Source organism: Colius striatus, unplaced genomic scaffold, assembly GCF_028858725.1.
Source record: "Colius striatus isolate bColStr4 unplaced genomic scaffold, bColStr4.1.hap1 scaffold_167, whole genome shotgun sequence".
NCBI lineage: Eukaryota > Metazoa > Chordata > Aves > Coliiformes > Coliidae > Colius > Colius striatus.
In genome coordinates this window covers 10,830-30,112 of record NW_026908457.1, presented here as the reverse complement: position 1 = coordinate 30,112, position 19,283 = coordinate 10,830, and the positions used below count along the sequence as shown (strand labels likewise).

General features: G+C 61.1%; 2 protein-coding genes across 3 annotated transcripts; both read right to left on the bottom strand.

Annotated features, from left to right (window-relative positions):
* Window positions 1-273: 273 nt before the first annotated feature.
* Window positions 274-2,198, bottom strand: LOC133629121 (serine/arginine repetitive matrix protein 1-like; the record flags this gene model as incomplete). Its single annotated transcript, XM_062019791.1, has 1 exon — window positions 274-2,198. A coding segment is annotated over one exon (1,470 nt), but the record flags the coding sequence as incomplete, so codon positions are not given.
* SRRM2 (serine/arginine repetitive matrix 2) lies at window positions 2,193-18,590 on the bottom strand. Of its 2 annotated transcripts, XM_062019793.1 has the most exons (10): window positions 18,428-18,590; window positions 11,205-11,390; window positions 6,954-7,055; window positions 6,706-6,870; window positions 5,380-5,436; window positions 5,218-5,271; window positions 5,064-5,096; window positions 4,878-4,928; window positions 2,585-2,680; window positions 2,193-2,253 (listed from the first exon to the last, which is right to left on the bottom strand). In XM_062019793.1, exons 2-10 carry the CDS (start codon window positions 11,216-11,218, stop codon window positions 2,202-2,204), a joined length of 624 nt encoding a protein of 207 aa, XP_061875777.1. In that variant the 5' UTR covers window positions 11,219-11,390; window positions 18,428-18,590; the 3' UTR covers window positions 2,193-2,201. The 2 variants fall into 2 exon arrangements, with proteins under 2 accessions (XP_061875777.1, XP_061875776.1); XM_062019792.1 differs by lacking the exon at window positions 18,428-18,590 and having other exon boundaries at window positions 11,205-11,496.
* Between the last annotated feature and the right edge of the window lie 693 nt (window positions 18,591-19,283).

The following is a 19,283-nucleotide window of genomic DNA, read 5'->3' as shown; positions in this document are numbered from 1 at the left end:
TGAGGCGTGTGGCTGGCAACAAGGAGCCGCCGGCTCGGAGCCCAGCGCTCAGCGCCCTCGGCAGCCCCGGTGGTGGTGGGGGAGGCGTCACCAGTTTGCCAGAGCCTGGGGTCAGCCTGGCTGGGCTGGGAACTGGTGCCACTGGGGCTTTGGAGGAGCTGGGAGGAGGTGGGGGGGTTGTGGTTACTGGTTTGGGCTCGGTGGCTACTGGTTTCACCTCGGTGGCGACCGGTTTGGGCTCAGTAGCAACTGGTTTGGACTCAGTAGTGACCAGTTTGGGCTCAGCAGCGACCAGTTTGGACTCAGCAGTGACCAGTTTGGGCTCAGTAACAACCGGTTTTAACCTCAGTGGCAACCGGTTTTACCTCAGTGGCAACCAGTTTGGGCTCAGTGGCCACTGGTTTAGCCTCAGGGGCCACTGGTTTAGCCTCAGGGGCCACTGGTTTAGCCTCGCTGGCAACCTTTGGCGCTGGTGCCACGGCCACTTTGGGCGCCTGGGGGACAGCTCCCAGCGCTTTGGAGGGTGCTGGGGGGTTGGTGGCCACCAGTTTGGCCTCTGTGGCTACTGGTTTGGTGTCGGTGGGCCCTGGGCTGGTTTTGGGGGCGGACGGTGATGTCGTGGCTTTGAGGGGTGATGGGGTGGCCACTGAGGCTGTTGGGGGTGGCCACTGAGGCCGTTGGAGTGGCCACTGAAGCCGTGGGAGTGGCCACTGAGGCTCTTGGGGTGGCTACTGAGACTGTTGGGGTAGCCACTGAGGCTCTTGGGGTGGCCACTGAGGCTGTTGGTGTGGCCACTGAGGGCTGTTGGTGTGGCCACTGAGGCCGTTGGGGTGGCCACTGAGGCTCTGGAGGTGGCTACTGAAGCCATGGGGGTGGCTACTGAGGCCACAGAGGTGGCTACTGAGCCTGCTGGGGTGGCTGAGGCCACAGGGGTGGCTACTGAGACCACAGAGGTGGCCACTGAGGCCGTTGGGGTGGCCACTGAGGCCGTTGGGGTGGCTATTGAAGCCGTTGGGGTGCCCACTGAGGCCGTTAGGGGTGGCCACTGAGGCCACAGGGGTGGCTACTGACCCCGCAGGGGTGGCCACCGAGCCCGCAGGAGGCGGCGGAGGCGCCGCCACGGCAGCTTTGGGCAGGTTGGGAGGCGCTTTGGCCGCTTTGGCGTCGGCCTCGGTGCCGGGGGGCGCGGGCTGCGGGGGGGAGGCTCTGCTGGGAGCCCCCTCCCCCGATGGGCACCCACTTGGGGGGCGGCAGCTTTGGGGTCCGGCGGCTGCAGCTCGGCCAGGGGCACCCACTTGGGTCGAGCCGGGGCGGCGGGGAGCAGGAGCAGGGGCCGGGGCCGGGCTGGGGGCTTTGGGGGACGGCGTGGCCGGGGAGCGCGAGGAGGCGTTTCGGGGTCGTTTCGGTGGAGCCCCCCGTGAGGAAGAGGAAGGTGGCGGGGAGGAGGAGGAAGGCGAGCGGCTGCGGCGGCCGCGGGACTTGCCGGAGGAGTCGGAGCGGCTGCGGCGGGCGGCGCGGTGGCGGCGGCGGCGATGGCGGCGGCGCGGGGACGGGCTGAAGGAGCGCGGCGAGGAGCCGGAGCGGGAGCGGCGGGAGCGGGGGCTGCGGGGGGAGCGGCGGCGGGACGAGCGCGACCAGGGCCTGGGGGAGCGGGAGCGGGGAGGGGTGCGGGAGCGGGGAGCGCGGCGGGGGCCAGCGGGGAGGGGGGGGACGAGGAGTTGGGGCGCCACAAGGGGGTGCGGGAGCGGGAGCGGCGGCGGCGGCGGCGGGGAGGGGGGGGAGCGGGAGCGGGAGCGGGGCGGGGGGCTGCGGCGGCTGCGGCGGCGGCGGGAGGAGGAGGAGGACGGGGGGCTGCGGGGGGAGCGGCGGCGCGAAGGGCTGCGGGGGGAGCGGCGGCGGGAGGAGCGGGACGGGGGGCTGCGGCTGCGGGGGGAGCGGCGGCGGGACGAGCGGCGGCGGGGAGGGGGCGAGGGCGAGCGGCGGCGCGGGGTGGGCGAGCGGCGGCGGCGGCGGGAGGAGGGCGGAGGGGGCGGGGTGGGGGTCTTGGCGCGGCGGGGAGGGGGGGATGGGGTGGGGGTGCGGGGTTTGGGTGGGGGAGGAGGGGAGGAGGAGGGAGGGGGGGGTGTGGGTGGGCTCCGGGGTGGCGGCGGCTGGCGGGGGCTGTGCGGCGGGTGGCGGTGGGGGGGCGGGTGGCGGGGGGCTCACGGGCGGCGGCTCCGGTGACGCCGGGGGCTGCTGCGGCTGCGGCTGCGCCTGCGGGATGGGGGGGGGGCAGCGTTAGAACGGGGGGAATGGGGGTTTGATGATGAGGAGGGGACGGAGGAGGAGGAAGGGGAGGGAGGGGGGGGAACTGCTCCCACCCTCCCCTCGCCCCCCGCCCCCGGCCCGGCGCTCACCTCGGCTGCGGCGGCGCCCGGGGTCGTCGAGGCCGGCGGGTCCTTGTCGGGGGAGGGGGGCGGCGGCATCGGCGGGGGCGGGGGGCGCTGCGGGACCTGCGGGGCGGCGGGGGAGGGTTGGGTGTGGAGGGGGGGAAGGGGTTGGTTTTGGGGGTGGGGGTAGGGAGGGAGGATTTGGGGTGACTTACCGGCTGCGGGAGGAGCCGGAGGAGGAGGAGGAGGCGGCGGGGGAGGAAGAGCGAGCGTCGCGGCGGCTCTTCTGCGACGCCGATTCGCTGGTGGATCTGTGGGGGGGGGAGGGGAGGGATGGGAGCGGAGCTTTGGGGGAGGGGGCGGGGCTTGGGCAGGAGGGGGCGTGGTCTGGAGTTGGGGGCGTGGCTTGGGATGAATGGTGCTCATTGCTGTGGGCGGGGCTTTGGTGGTAGGGGGCGTGGCTTAGGGTTGGGGCGGGGCTTGGGCAGGAGGGGACGTGGTCTGGAGTGGGGACATGGCTTGGGATGAATGGGGCTCGTTGCTGTGGGCGGGGCTTTGGTGGGAGGGGGCGTGGCCTCGAGTTGTGGGCGTGGCTTGGGGTGAATGGGGCTCATTGCTGTGGGCGGGGCCTCGAGTCGGGGGCGTGGCTTGGGATGAATGGGGACTCATTGCTGTGGGCGGGGCTTAATTGGGAGGGGGCGTGGTCTGGAGTTGGGGCGTGGCTTGGGATGATGGGACTTGCTGTGGGCGGGGCTTGTCGGGAGGGGGCGTGGTCTCGAGTTGGGGGAGTGGCTTGGGGTGAATGGGGCTCATTGCTGTGGGCGGGGCTTTGATGGGAGGGGGCGTGGCCTCGAATTGGGGGCGTGGCTTGTGGCCAATGGGGCTCATTGATGTGGGCGGGGCTTTGGTGAGGGGGCGTGGCTTGGGAATGAAGGGTTTGTTGCTGTGGGCGGGGCTTGTCGGGAGGGGGCGTGGCCTAGAGTTGGGGCGGGACTTGGCGGGGGGGGCGTGGCCTGGACTGGGGACATGGCTTGGGATGAATGGGACTCGTTGCTGTGGGCGGGGCTTGGTTGGGGGCGTGGCCTCGAGTTGAGGGCGTGGCTTGGGATGAATGGGGCTCGTTTGCTGTGGGCGGGGCTTTGGTTGGGAGGGGGCGTGGCTTAGGGCAAGCCTTGGGGTGAATGGGAGTCGTTGCTGTGGGCGGGGCTTGGCGGGAGGGGGGGCGTGGCCTGGAGTTGGGGGAGTGGCTTGGGATGAATGGGACTCGTTGCTGTGGGCGGGGCTTGGCGGGAGGGGGCGTGGCCTGGAGTTGGGGGCGTGGCTTGGGATGAATGGGACTCGTTGCTGTGGGTGGGGTTTGGTTGGTGGGGGCGTGGCTTGGGCAGGAGGGGACGTGGTCTGGAGTGGGGGACATGGCTTGATAAATGGGGCTCGTTGCTGTGGGCGGGGCTTTAATGGGAGGGGGCGTGGTCTCGAATTGGGGGCGTGGCTTGTGGCCAATGGGGCTCATTGATGTGGGCGGGGCTTTGGTGAGGGGGCGTGGCTTGGGAATGAAGGGTTTGTTGCTGTGGGCAGGGCTTGATTGAGAGGGGGCGTGGCCTAGAGTTGGGGCGGGACTTGGCGGGGGGGGCGTGGCCTGGACTGGGGACATGGCTTGGGATGAATGGGACTCGTTTGCTGTGGGCGGGGCTTTGTTGGGGAGGGGGCGTGGTCTCGAGTTGGGGGCGTGGCTCGGGATGAATGGGACTCGTTTGCTGTGGGCGGGGCTTTGTTGGGGAGGGGGCGTGGTCTCGAGTTGGGGGCGTGGCTCGGGATGAATGGGACTCGTTTGCTGTGGGCGGGGCTTTGTTGGGGAGGGGGCGTGGCTTCGTGTTGGGGGCGGGGCTTGGCGGGAGGGGGTGTGGTTTGTAGTTGGGGACATGGCTTGGGATGAATGGGACTCATTGGTGTGGGCGGGGCTTGGTTGGGAGAGGGCGTGGCTTAGAGTTGGGGGCGGGGCTTGGGGTGAATGGGGCTCATTGCTGTGGGCGGGGTTTGATTGGGGAGGGGCGTGGCTTCGAGTTTGGGGGCGTGGCTTGGGCAGGAGGGGGCGTGGTCTGGAGTGGGGACATGGCTTGATAAATGGGGCTCGTTGCTGTGGGCGGGGCTTTGGTGGGAGGGGGCGTGGCCTCGAGTTGTGGGCGTGGCTTGGGGTGAATGGGGACTCGTTGCTGTGGGCGGGGCTTGTCGGGAGGGGGCGTGGTCTCGAGTTGGGGTCATGGCTTGTGGCCAATGGGGCTCATTGGTGTGGGCGGGGCTTTGGTGAGGGGGCGTGGCTTGGGAATGAAGGGTTTGTTGCTGTGGGCGGGGCTTGGTTGAGAGGGGGCGTGGCCTAGAGTTGGGGCGGGACTTGGTGGGAGGGGGCGTGGCCTGGACTGGGGACATGGCTTGGGACGAATGGGGACTCATTGGTGTGGGCGGGGCTTTGTGGGAGGGGGCGTGGCTTGTTGGGAGGGGGCGTGTCCTCACCTCTTCCTCTTCTTCTCCTTGGCCTTGTGTTTGGTTTTGGGGCTGGGGGAGCTGGGGGGCAGAAGGGGAGGGGGATAAACATCATCAGTGACGTCATTACAGACCCCTGATGACCCCCCCCAGCCCCCCAACACTCCCCCAGCCCCCCCAAATCCCTCCCCACAGCCCCCCAGGTCTCCCCCTCACCGGTGCTTCCGCTTCTTGGCCTCAGACTCCGACCTGGGGAATGAATTTGGGGGGTGGGGGGGTGAGTTTGGGGTGCCCCTTGGTCACTGTCACCCCCCAGTTGCCCCCAGTAGCCTCCCAGTTGCCCCCAGTACCACCCCCCAGTTGCCCCTACCTGTGCTTCTTCTTCTTGGAGCTCTTCTTCCTCTCCCCAGAGCGACTCGCTGACCTGGTTGGGGGGGTTGGGTGAGGGACAGACCCCAAAGCCCCCCCAAATTTCACTCCCCCACCCCCCAAATCCCCTCCCAGGACCCTCCCCCCACCCCCAAATCCTGACCTGCCCCGGTCCTTCTTCTTCTTCTTCTTCTTCTGCTTGGGTGAGGGCGAGCGGGAGCTGGGGGACACACGGGGGGTCAGGGTGGGGGGCACAGGGGGCCCCACATTGCCAGGGGTGACCTGGGAGGGGGTCTCAAGGGGGTTTGGGGGGGTCTCAGGGGGGTACCTGGTGGGCTGAGGGGGTCTCAGGGGGATCTGAGGGGAGCTCAGGGGGTCTGTGGGGGTACCTGGCAGGCTGAGAGGGTCTGAGGGGGCTCTGGGGGGTCTGTGGGAGTACCTGGTGGTCTCTGGGGGATCTCAGGGGGTCTCAGGAGGTCTGAAGGGAGCTCAGGTGGTCTCAGGGGGATCTGAGGGGGTCTCAGTGGTCTCAGGGGGTCTGTGGGGGATCTCAAGGGGTCTGTGGGGGTACCTGGCTGTCTGAGGGGTCTCAGGGGGTCTGTGGGGGTCTGGGGGGGTACCTGGCGGTCTCAGGGGGGTCTGAGGGGGTCTGTGGGGGTACCTGGCGGTCTCAGGGGCTCTGAGGGGGCTCTGGGTTGTCTCAGGGGGGTCTGTGGGGGTACCTGGCGGTCTCAGGGGGGTCTGGGGGGTCTGAGAGGGCTCTGGGGGGTCTCAGGGGGGTCTGAGGGGGTACCTGGCGGGCTGAGGGGTCTCAGGGGGGTCTGTGGGGGATCTCAGGGGGCTCAGGGGGGTCTGTGGGGGTACCTGGTGGGCTGAGGGGTCTCAGGGGGCTCTGGGGGGGCCCTGGGGGTACCTGGCAGTCTGAGGGGTCTCAGGGGGCTCTGGGGGTACCTGGCAGTCTGAGGGGGCTCTGGGGGGGTCTGGGGGGGCTCTGGGGGCTCTGTGGGGGTCTGTGGGGGTACCTGGCAGTCCGAGGGGTCTCTGGGGGCTCTGGGGGATCTCAGGGGGCTCAGGGGGGTCTGTGGGGGGCTCAGGGGGGTCTGTGGGGGTACCTGGCGGGCTGAGGGGTCTCTGGGGGCTCTGGGGGGTCTGTGGGGGATCTCAGGGGGCTCAGGGGGGTCCGTGGGGGTCTCAGGGGGTCTGTGGGGTCTCAGGGGGGTCTGTGGGGGGCTCAGGGGGTCTGAGGGGGTCTGTGGGGCTCTGTGGGGGTCTGTGGGGGTACCTGGCAGTCCGAGGGGTCTCTGGGGGCTCTGGGGGATCTCAGGGGTCTCAGGGGGTCTGTGGGGTCTCAGGGGGTCTGTGGGGTCCGTGGGGGTCTCAGGGGCTCTGTGGGGGCTCTGGGGGGTACCTGGCGGGCTGAGGGGTCTCTGGGGGCTCTGTGGGGGCTCTGGGGGGTCTGTGGGGGTCTCAGGGGGGTCTGTGGGGGTACCTGGCGGGCGGGGGCCCGTCGGGAGGCGCGTCCTTGGCGTCCTTGGCGCGCCGCGCGGGGTCGAAGGCGCTGCCGCCCACGTAGGCGTCGCCGATGCCGAAGGCCGCGCGCAGCCGCTCGTTCTTGCGCTCGTTGGCCTCGGCCAGCTGGTGGGTCTCGGTCACCCTGAGGTGTGGGGAGGCCAGGGCTGGGTTTTGGGGTGCTCTGGGGGTGGGTTTTGGGGGGGGTTTAGGGGGGGTTTTGCTCACGTGGGGCGTTGCTCTGGGGGGTCGCCCCCCACCGCCACGTCCTTCTCCAGCAGCATCATGCGGAACGTGGCCACCTTGGCCTGGATCTCACCCTCCTCGTACCTGGGGGAGGGGGGGACACAGAAAGGGGGTGAGGGAGGGGCCCCCCAACTGCAGAGAGGGGAGGGGAAGGGGTCTGGGGAATGTACAGGAGGTTGGGGGGGGGGTGGGGGGGGGTTTGGGGGAGTTTTGGGTTGATTTGGGGGGGATTTGGGGGTCCCCAGAAGGTTTGGGGGGGTTGGGGGGGGGTTTGGGGGGGATTTGGGGGTCCCCAGAAGGTTTGGGGGGACTGGGGGGGGGTTTGGGGGAGTTTTGGGGGGGGTTGGGGGAGTTTGGGGGGGATTTGGGGGTCCCCAGAAGGTTTGGGGGGATTGGGGGGGGTTTGGGGGGGGTCTGGAAGGAGTTTTGGGGGTCCCCAGAAGGTTTGGGGGGATTTGGGGGGGATTTGGGGGGGATTTGGGGGTCCCCAGAAGGTTTGGGGGGGTTGGGGGAGTTTTGGGGGGGGGTTTGGGGGATCCCCAGAAGGTTTGGGGGGGACTGGGAGGGGTTTGGGGGAGTTTTGGGGGGATTTGGGGGGGTTTGGGGGAGTTTGGGGGGGACTTGGGGGTCCCCAGAAGGTTTGGGGGGGTTGGGGGGGTTTGTGGGGGGTCTGGAAGGAGTTTTGGGGGTCCCCAGAAGGTTTGGGGGGACTGGGGGGGTCTGGAAGGAGTTTGGGGGATCCTCAGAAGGTTTGGGGGGATTTGGGGGGGATTTGGGGGTCCCCAGAAGGTTTGGGGGGGTTGGGGGAGTTTTGGGGGGGGGTTTGGGGGATCCCCAGAAGGTTTGAGGGGGACTGGGAGGGGTTTGGGGGAGTTTGGGGGGGATTTGGGGGTCCCCAGAAGGTTTGGGGGGACTGGGGGGGGTTTGGGGGAGTTTTGGGGGGATTTGGGGGGGTTTGGGGGAGTTTGGGGGGGATTTGGGGGTCCCCAGAAGGTTTGGGGGGACTGGGGGGGGGTTTGGGGGAGTTTGGGGGGATTTGGGGGGGTTTGGGGGAGTTTGGGGGGGATTTGGGGGTCCCCAGAAGGTTTGGGGGGACTGGGGGGGGGTTTGGGGGAGTTTTGGGGGGATTTGGGGGGGTTTGGGGGAGTTTGGGGGGGATTTGGGGGTCCCCAGAAGGTTTGGGGGGCTCTGGACAGAGTCTGGGGGGGAGATTTGGGGTCTCAGGGGGAGGGGGGGGGGATACCCCAAGGCCCTACCCCCAAGTTTGGGGGGTACGGGGGGGGAGGGGCCACAAGGGGCTTTTTTGGGGTACAAGGGGGGTATGGGGGGGATCCAGGGATTGGAGGTGGGGTCTGGGGGACCCCAGGGATCCATTTTGGGGTGAAAGAGGGAGATTTGGGGATCCAGGGGGGGGATTGAACGTGGGGAGGGGGTGCAGGGGAGCAGTTTTGGGGTGCAGAGGGTGGTTTTGGGGTGCAGGGGAGCGGTTTTGGGGCGCAGAGGGTGGTTTTGGGGCGCAGGGGAGCAGTTTTGGGGTGCAGAGGGTGGTTTTGGGGTGCAGGGGAGCGGTTTTGGGGTGCAGGGGAGCGGTTTTGGGGTGCAGGGGAGCGGTTTTGGGGTGCAGAGGGTGGTTTTGGGGTGCAGGGAGCGGTTTTGGGGTGCAGGGGAGCGGTTTTGGGGGGGACTCACCCCTGTCCCTCCGTCAGCTCAGAGCCTCAGGCAGCAGAGGGAGGTTTTTGGAGCAGAGGGAGCGGTTTTGGGGTACAAAGGGGGGGTGTTGAGGGGTTTGGGGTTCAGGGAGGTGTTTGGGGGGGGGCTCAGGGGGTTTGGGGGTGCTGAGCCTTGGGGGTGTCCCCCCCCCCTCACCTAGAGCCCGGTGGCAGCGGGTCTGGGGGCACTGGGATGGCTCTGGGGGGGCTGGGGATGGATTATGGGGGGCAGAGGGGTCGTTTGGGGGGGACAGGGGGCACTTTTGGGGGGTCAGAGAGGGTTTGGGGGTGTATGAAGGTAATTGGGGGGTGTCTGGGGAGATCAGGAGGGTCTGGGGGGGCACAAGAGGTGTTTGGGGGTCAATGGGGGAGGTCAGAGGGGGTTTGGGGGGTCATAGGGGATTTGGGGGGCACATGGGGGGTCAGAGGGAGTTTGGGGGGCACATGGGGGGTCACTGGGGAGCTCAGACAGGGTTTGGGGGGTCATAGGGGATTTGGGGGGCACATGGGGGGGTCAGAGGGGGTTTGGGGGGCACATGGGGGGTCACTGGGGAGCTCAGACAGGGTTTGGGGGGTCATAGGGGATTTGGGGGCACAAGGGGGGGTTCAGAGGGGTGTTGGGGGGCATGAGGGGGTCAGGGGGGTCACTGAGGAGCTCAGAGGGGGTTTGGGGGGCACATGGGGGGGTCAGAGGAGTGTTGGGGGGACAAGGGGGTCAGAGGGGTCATTGGGGACATCAGAGGGGTGCTGGGGGGCACGTGGGGGCCCCAGGAGCATCTGGTGGGGGGTGTTTTGGGTCTGGGGGGCCCAGGATTGAGTTGCTTTGGGTCTGGGGGGGCCCAGCAGCGCCTGGTGGGGGTTGGTTTGGGTCTGGGGGTCCCAGCAGCACATCACTTTGGGTCTGGGGGGGCCCAGGACTGTGCTGTTTTGGGTCTGGGGGGGCCAGGACTGTGCTGTTTTGGGTCTGGGGGGGGCCAGGACTGTGCTGTTTTGGGTCTGGGGGGGCCCAGCAGCACCTGGTGGGGGCTGTTTTGGGTCTGGGGGGGCCCAGGACTGTGCTGTTTTGGGTCTGGGGGAGCCCAGCAGCACCTGGTGGGGGCTGTTTTGGGTCTGGGGGCCCAGGGGGAGCCCAGGAGCATGTTGCTTTGGGTCTGGGGGGCCCAGCAGCACATCACTTGGGGTCTGGAGGGCCCAAGACTGTGTTGTTTTGGGTCTGGGCGGGCCCAGCAGCTCCTGGTGGGGGCTATTTTGGGTCTGAGGGTCCCAGTAGCACATCACTTTGGGTCTGGGGGGGCCCAGGACTGTGCTGTTTTGGGTCTGGGGGGGCCCAGGACTGTGCTGTTTTGGGTCTGGGGGCCCAGGACTGTGCTGTTTTGGGTCTGGGGAGGCCCAGCAGCACATCACTTTGGGTCTGGGGGCCCAGGACTGAGTTGCTTTGAGTCTGGGGGAGCCCAGCAGCACCTGGTGGGGGCTATTTTGGGTCTGGGGGCCCAGGACTGAGTTGCTTTGAGTCTGAGGGGGCCCAGCAGCACCTGGTGGGGGCTATTTTGGGTCTGGAGGGGTCCAGGACTGTGCTGTTTTGGGTCTGGGGAGGCCCAGCAGCACATCACTTTGGGTCTGGGGGCCCAGGACTGTGCTGTTTTGGGTCTGGGGGGTCCCAGGACTGTGCTGTTTTGGGTCTGGGGGCCCAGAACTGTGCTGTTTTGGGTCTGGAGGGCCCAGGACTGTGCTGTTTTGGGTCTGGGGGCCCAGGACTGAGTTGCTTTGGATCTGAGGGGCCCAGCAGCACCTGGTGGGGGCTATTTTGGGTCTGGGGGGGCCCAGGACTGTGCTGTTTTGGGTCTGGGGGGGTCCAGGACTGTGCTGTTTTGGGTCTGGGGAGGCCCAGCAGCACATCACTTTGGGTCTGGGGGCCCAGGACTGTGCTGTTTTGGGTCTGGGGGGGTCCAGGACTGTGCTGTTTTGGGTCTGGGGGGAGTTCCCAGCAGCACCTGGTGGGGGTTGCTTTGGGTCTGGGGGGGCCCAGCAGCACATCACTTGGGGTCTGGGGGGGCCAGGACTGTGCTGTTTTGGGTCTGGGGGGGCCAGGACTGTGCTGTTTTGGGTCTGGGGGGGCCCAGCAGCACATCACTTGGGGTCTGGGGGGGCCAGGACTGTGCTGTTTTGGGTCTGGGGGGGCCCAGGACTGTGCTGTTTTGGGTCTGGGGGGGGACAGGACTGTGCTGTTTTGGGTCTGGGGGAGCCCAGCAGCACCTGGTGGGGGCTGTTTTGGGTCTGGGGGAGTTCCCAGCAGCACCTGGTGGGGGTTGCTTTGGGTCTGGGGGGGCCCAGCAGCACATCACTTGGGGTCTGGGGGGGCCAGGACTGTGCTGTTTTGGGTCTGGGGGGGCCCAGGACTGTGCTGTTTTGGGTCTGGGGGGGGCCAGGACTGTGCTGTTTTGGGTCTGGGGGGAGTTCCCAGCAGCACATCACTCTGTGAGCGAGTGAGGGGAGGAAGGACAGGACCCCCCCCACTGACACTCACCCCTGTTCCTCCATGAGCTCCGACAGCTCGAGGCATTTGAGCTCCACGTTCCTCTTGCGCTGGTGATCCAGGATGTCAGCGTTGGGTCTCTTGGCCAGCCCGGCCTCCAGCCTCCTCAGCTCCTCCTCCGCAGGGGGGGCTTCCCCGGCCGCGCCGGCCCCCCCTCCCCGCGCCTCCTTCTTGTGCCTCAGGGCCGAGAGGTTGCGCTGCACGTAGCCGTTGGTGCCGCTGCCCCGCGGCGTCGGCAGCCCGATGCCATTGTACATGGCTGCCGACCCCTGCTAAGGGCGGGGGCCCGCGGTCAGGGACCCCCCCCCTGCCCCTGGCACCCCCTCCTCTGGCTTAAGTGCCCCCCCTGGTTCATTAAGTGCTCCCCCTGGCTCGTTAAGTGCCCCCTCTGCCTCATTAGGTGCCCCCTCTGGCTACTGGAAGGGGTCCTCTGGCTCATTAACTTCTCCCTCTCCCTCATTAAATGCCCCTCTCCCTCATTAGCTGTTCCCCCTACCTCGTTAACTGCCTCCTCTACCTCGTTAGCTGCCCCCTCTCCCTCGTTAGCTGTTCCCCCTACCTCGTTAACTGCCTCCTCTACCTCATTAACTGCTCCCTCTCCTTCGTTAAATGCCCCTCTATCTCATTAACTGCCTCCTCTACCTCGTTAGTTGCCCTTCTCCCTCATTAGCTGTTCCCTCTCCTTCATTAACTGCCCCTCTCCCTCATTAACTGCTCCCTCTCCCTCATTAGCTGTTCCCTCTACCTCGTTAATTATCTCTATACCTCATTAACTACTCCTCTACCTCATTAATTGCCCCTCTCCCTCGTTAACCGCCCCTCTCCCTTATTACCTGCCCCTCTCCCTCATTAGCTGCCCCTCTCCCTCATTAACCGCCCCTCTCCCTCATTAATTGCCCCTCTCCCTCATTAACAGCCCCTCTCCCCCGTTAATTGCCCTCTCCCTCGTTAGCCGCCCCCGGTGCCTCAGGGCCGAGAGGTTGCGCTGCACGTAGCCGTTGGTGCCGCTGCCCCGCGGCGTCGGCAGCCCGATGCCATTGTACATGGCTGCCGACCCCTGCTAAGGGCGGGGGCCCGCGGTCAGGGACCCCCCCCCTGCCCTGACACCCCCTCCTCTGGCTCGTTAGGTGCCCCCCTGGCTCATTAAGTGCCCCCTCTGGCTCGTTAGGTGCCCCCCCTGGCTCGTTAGGTGCCCCCCCAGCTCGTTAGGTGGCTCCTCTGGCTCGTTAAATGCCCCTCCTGGCTCATTAGGTGCCCCCCCGGCTCATTAAATGCCCCCCACTGCCTACTGAAGGGCCCCTCTGGCTCGTTAAGTGCCCCCCCGGCTCGTTAGGTGGCTCCTCTGGGTTGTTAAGTGCCCCCTCTGGCTCATTAGGTGCCCCCTCTGCCTACTGGAAGGGGCCCTCTGGCTCATTAACTTCTCCCCCTACCTCATTAACTGCCCCTCTCCCTCATTAAATGCCCCTCTCCCTCATTAAATGCCCCCTCTATCTTGTTAGCTACTCTTCTCCTTCATTAGCTGTTCCCCCTACTTCATTAATTGCCCCTCTACCTCCTTACCTGCTCCCTCTACCTCATTAACCACCCCTCTACCTCATTAACTGCCTCCTCTCCCTCATTAGCTGCTCCCTCTCCCTCATTAGCTGCTCCTCTACCTCATTAACTGCCCCTCTCCTTCGTTAACTGCCCCTCTCCCTCGTTAACTGGCCCCTCTCCCTCGTTAACTGGCCCCTCTCCCTCGTTAACTGGCCCCTCTCCCTCATTAACCGCCCCTCTCCCTCATTAACGTCCCCTCTCCCTCATTAACTGCCCCCTCTCCCTCGTTACCTGCCCCTCTCCCTCATTAGCTGCCCCTCTCCCTCGTTAGCTGCCCCTCTCCCTCGTTAGCTGCCCCTCTCCCTCGTTAACTGCCCCTCTCCCTCATTAACCGCCCCTCTCCCTCATTAACCGCCCCTCTCCCTCATTAACTGCCCCTCTCCCTCATTAACTGCCCCTCTCCCTCGTTAACTGCTCCTACCTCATTGATTGCCTTTCTCCCATGTTAACTGCCCCTTCTCCCTCATTAGCTGCTCCCCCTACCTTATTAATTACCTCTATACCTCATTAACTGCCCCCTCCCCCATTAACTGCCCCCCTGCCTCATTAACTGCCCCCCTGCCTCATTAACTGCCCCCCGCCTCATTAATCGCCCCTCTGCCTCATTAATCGCCCCTCTGCCTCATTAACTGCCCCTCTGCCTCATTAACTGCCCCTCTGCCTCATTAACTGCCCCCCTGCCTCATTAATTGCCCCCCGCCTCATTAACTGCCCCCCGCCTCATTAACTGCCCCTCTGCCTCATTAACTGCCCCCCTGCCTCATTAATTGCCCCCCTGCCTCATTAACTGCCCCCCTGCCTCATTAATTGCCCCCCTGCCTCATTAACTGCCCCTTTTCCTCTCCCAGACTGGACAAAGCTTTTGTTTCTTCTCATAAACCATTTTTTCCTCCAGAAAACACAACTAAAAGCCCCTTTTCCCTCAGAAATCCACCCAAAACGACACTTTTCCCCTCACAACTCCAATAAAAACCCACTTTCACCTCAGAAATCCCCCAAAAACGCCCTTTTTACCTCAGAAATCCCCCAAAAACACCCTTTTTACCTCAGAAATTCACCAAAGCCACACTTTTCTCCTCAGAATCCAACAAAAATGCACTTTTCTCCTCACAACTCCACCAAAATTGACTTTTCACCTCAGATATCCAACAAAAACGCACTTTTTACCTCAGAAATCCACCAAAAACGCACTTTTTACCTCAGAAATACACCAAAAATGCACTTTTAACCTCAGAAATACACCAAAAAGGGACTTTTTACCTCAGAAATACACCAAAAACGGACTTTTTACCTCAGAAATACACCAAAAACGGACTTTTTACCTCAGAAATACACCAAAAACGCACCTTTCTCCTCAAAACTCCACCAAAATGGACACTTTTCACCTCAGAACTCCAACAAAAAGCCCATTTTTCACCTCAGAAACCATCAGAAAAGTACTCTGTCCCTCAGGAATCCATAAAAAATGCACTTTTTACCTCAGATACCCCCCAAAAATGCACTTTCTGTCTCAGATACTCCACCAAAACCTCACTTTTCGCCTCAGATACTCCCCCAAAACACACTTTTTACCTCAGAACTCCACCTAAAACACACTTTTTGCCTCAACTCCACCAAAACGTCTACTTTTCGCCTCAGATACCCCCCAAAAACACACTTTTTGCCTCAAAACTGCATCTAAAATGCACTTTTTACCTCAGAACTCCACCTAAAACACACTTTTCACCTCAGAACTCCGTCTAAAATGCACTTTTTGCCTCAGATACTCCCCAAAAACACACTTTTTGCCTCAGATACCCCCCAAAACCTCACTTTTTGCCTCAGATACCCCCCAAAACCTCACTTTTTGCCTCACAACTCCACCTAAAACACACTTTTTACCTGATACTCCCCAAAACCACACATTTTACCTCAGAACTGCATCTAAAATGCACTTTTTACCTCAGAACTCCACCTAAAACACACTTTTTGCCTCACAACTCCGTCTAAAATGCACTTTTTACCTCACAACTCTACCAAAAACACACTTTTTGCCTCAACTCCACCAAAACCTCTCCTTTTCGCCTCAGATACTCCCCAAAAACACACTTTTCACCTCAGAACTCCGTCTAAAATGCACTTTTTGCCTCAGATACTCCCGAAAAACACACTTTTTACCTCACAACTCCATCAAAACCTCACTTTTCACCTCAGATACTCCCCCAAAACCTCACTTTTTACCTTACAACTCCCAAAAACACACTTTTTGCCTCAGAACTGCATCTAAAATGCACTTTTTACCTCAGAACACCCCCAAAACCTTACTTTTTGCCTCACAACTCCACCTGAAACACACTTTTTACCCCAAAACTCCACCAAAATCTCACTTTTCACCTCAGATACTCCCCCAAAACACACTTTTAACCTCACAACTCCATCTAAAACACACTTTTTACCTCAGAACTGCATCTAAAATGCACTTTTTACCTCAGAACACCCCCAAAACCACACTTTCTACCTCACAACTCCGTCTAAAATGCACTTTTTACCTCAGAACTCTACCAAAAACACACTTTTTACCCCAGAACTGCATCTAAAATGCACTTTTTACCCCAGAACACCCCCAAAACCACACTTTTTACCTCAGAACTGCATCTAAAATGCACTTTTTACCCCAGAACACCCCCAAAACCACATTTTTTACCTCACAACTCCACCTAAAACACAATTTCTGCCTCAGATACCCCGCAAAAACACACTTTTTGCCTCAGAACTGCATCTAAAATGCACTTTTCTCCTCATTTACTCCCCAAAACCACACTTTTTGCCTCACAACTCCACCAAAACCACACTTTTTACCTCAGAACTCCACCTAAAACACTCTTTTTGCCTCGGAAATGCACCAAAACCTCACTTTTCCCCTCATTTACTCCCCAAAACCACATTTTTTACCTCACAACTCCATCTAAAACCCACTTTTCGCCTCAGATACCCCCCAAAACCTCACTTTTTACCCCAGATACTCCCCAAAACCACACTTTTTCCCTCACAACTCCACCTTTCCCCTCAGAAATCCACCCAAAACCTCTCTTTCCCTACAGAAAAGCACCAAAACCCCACTTTTCCCCTCACAAAACCACATTTTCCCCTCAGAACTTCACCAAAACCACTCTTTTCCCCCCAAAACCAATTTTCCCCCTCACCACTCCCCCCTAAAATCCACTTTTTCCCTCGAGGTTGACCCCAAAACCTCATTTTTTCTCCTCAAAACCTTTGTCTCCTCACGACACTCCCTAAACCCCCTTTTTTCTCCCCAAAACTCGACCTAAACACTCTTTTCCCCCCCTCAGAAACGCACAAAAACCGCCACTTTTCCCCTCAAAACTTCAACAGAAAGCTTCTCCCCACAGAAAAGCCCCAAAAAGCCCATTTTTCCCCCCTCAAAACACCTAAAAACACGCTTTTTCCCCTCAAAACCCCAGCGGACAAACTCAAACTTCCCCTCAAACTCCAGCTCCAAACTGCACCGAACTTCCCCAAAATGGCCTTTTCCTTTCACCCTCCCCTCACAAAACGCCCTTTTTCCCCAAAAAGGCCTTTTTGCACCCAAAACCCCTTCCCCTCACGTCCCCCCGTGTTCCCCTTTCCCCCAAAACCCCTTTTTTGACCCACTTTCACCCCTAAACTGCCTTTTTTTAACCCCATTCACCCCAAATCCCCTTTTATTTGCCCCAAACCATTTTTATCCACCCCGAGCTCTCTTTAATCACCCCAAAACCCCCTTTATTCACCCCAAAACTCCCTTTACCCACCCCGAACTCTCTTTATTCACCCTGAACCCCTTTTCTTCACCCAAAACCCCCTTTTCTTCACCCCAAACTCTCCTTATTCACCCCAAAACCCTCTTTAATCACCCCAAAACCCACTTTAATCACCCCAAACTCTCTTTATTCATCCCAAAACCCACTTTATTCACCCCAAAACCCACTTTAATCACCCCAAAACCCACTTTTACTTACCTTGAACCCCCTTTACTCACCCCAAAACTCCCTTTACCCACCCCGAACTCTCCTTATTCATCCCAAACCCCCTTTAATCACCCCAAAATCCCTTTTACTTACCCCAAACTCTCTTTAATCACCCCAAAACCCTCTTTAATCACCCCAAAACCCCTTTTACTTACCCTGAACCCCCTTTATTCACCCCAAAACTCCTTTTACTTACCCCGAACTCTCCTTATTCACCCCAAACCCCCTTTAATCACCCCAAAATCCCTTTTACTTACCCCAAACTCTCTTTAATCACCCCAAAACCCTCTTTAATCACCCCAAACTCTCTTTATTCATCCCAAAACCCACTTTATTCACCCCAAAACCCACTTTAATCACCCCAAAACCCACTTTAATCACCCCAAAACCCACTTTAATCACCCCAAAACTCCCTTTTACTTACCTTGAACCCCCTTTACTCACCCCAAAACTCCCTTTACCCACCCCAAACTCTCCTTATTCACCCCAAACCCCCTTTAATCACCCCGAATTCTCTTTACTCACCCCAAACCCCTTTTAATCACCCCAAAACCCACTTTATTCACCCCAAAACTCCCTTTAATCACCCCAAAACCCCCTTTAATCACCCCGAACTCTCCTTATTCACCCCAGAACCCCCTTTAATCACCCCAAAACCCACTTTAATCACTCCCAAACCCTCTTTACTTACCCTGAACCCCCTTTATTCACTCCAAAATCCCCTTTTCTTCACCCCAAACTCTCCTTATTCGCCCCAAAACCCCCTTTAATCACCCCAAAATCCCTTTTACTTACCCCAAACTCTCCTTATTCACCCCAAAACCCTCTTTAATCACCCCGAACTCTCTTTAATCACCCCAAAACCCCCTTTAATCACCCCAAAATCCCTTTTACTTACCCCGAACTCTCTTTAATCACCCCAAAACTCCCTTTAATCACCCCAAAACTCCCTTTTACTTACCCTGAACCCTCTTTATTCACCCCAAAACTCCCTTTATTCACTCCCAAACCTCCTTTACTTACCCTGAACCCCATTTATTCACCCCAAAAACCCCTTTAATCACCCCAAAACCCCCTTTAATCACTCCCAAAATCCCTTACTTACCCCAAACTCTCCTTATTCACCCCAAAACCCCCTTTAATCACCCCAAATTCTCTTTACTCACCCCCAAACCCCTTTTACTCACCCCAAAACCCACTTTACTCACCCCAAAACCCACTTTACTCACCCCAAAACCCACTTTACTCACCCCAAAACCCACTTTAATCACCCCAAAACCCACTTTATTCACCCTAAAACCCCCTTTAATCACCCCAAACTCCCTTTTATTCACCCCAAACCCCTCATTTTCCCGCCCAAACCCCATTTTCCCCTCACGACCCGCCCCCCCCACCGCCTCCCTTTCACTGACCCCAAACCCCTCTCAATTCACCCCAAACCCCTTTCTCTCCCCCCAAACCCCTCTCGATTCACCCCAAACCCCCCTTTACCCCCCCCCCACCGCCCCATTTCCCGCCCCTCCACCATTTTCCCCTCACGATCCGCGCCCCCCCCCTCATGGCGGACTCGGCCCTCCCGCCGCTCCCCGGCCGCCGCGGCCCGTCCCTCACCGTTCACCGCGGGCTCGGCGTGGCGGGGGGTGGGGGAAGTTCCGCTGCCTCTCTCCGAGGCTCCGGTAGCCGCGGCCTCTCCGTTACCGGCGGCCTCGACAACGCGACCGCGAACGCGACGCCACGCGCCAACACGATCGTGCTTCTTCTTCCTCCCCCCCCTCTCCCCTCACGCAACCCACTTCCGCCCGCCTCCACACGCTCCCGCGCATGCGCCGGCCGCGCAGGGGCACGCCGGGAAATGCAGTCCCGCTCTCCTCACCCCCGCCCAATCAGAATCCGCACGCGGACTACCGCTCCCGTCGGCCCCCGCGAACAGCCGACATCTTGTAACCGACGACCAATCGGCAGCCGCCGACGCGCGGGGAGTGATGGGAAATGGAGTCTCCACCCCCCCACCGGCTCCGTTCATCCCTATGAGGCGCCGAACTACGACTCCCGGCGGCCCCTGCGCGCCGCCGCCATCTTGTGGCCGCGGCCCGCGCCCCCTCAGGCACCCCATTTGATTTAGGGGGGGGCAAATCCCCTCTGGGAGGGGCAGATTTGGGGCTATTTCCCCTCTAAAGAGGCAAATTTAACCCCCTGGAGACTTCTCCTCCACAACAGGCCGCGTTTAAAGGTATTTTCCCCACAAAGGGGCTGGTTTAAGGGCGTTTTGCCCCAAAAAACCCCGATTTCAGGGTATTTCCCCCCAAAAAAGGGGCAGATTTGGGGGGTTTTGCCACAAAAGAGGCCGAATTCGGGGTATTTCCCCGAAAAAAGGGGCAGATTTTGGGGGTTTGGCCCCAAAAAGGCCGAATTCGGGGTATTTCCCCCAAAAAGGGGCAGATTTGGGGGGTTTTGCCCCAAAAAAGGC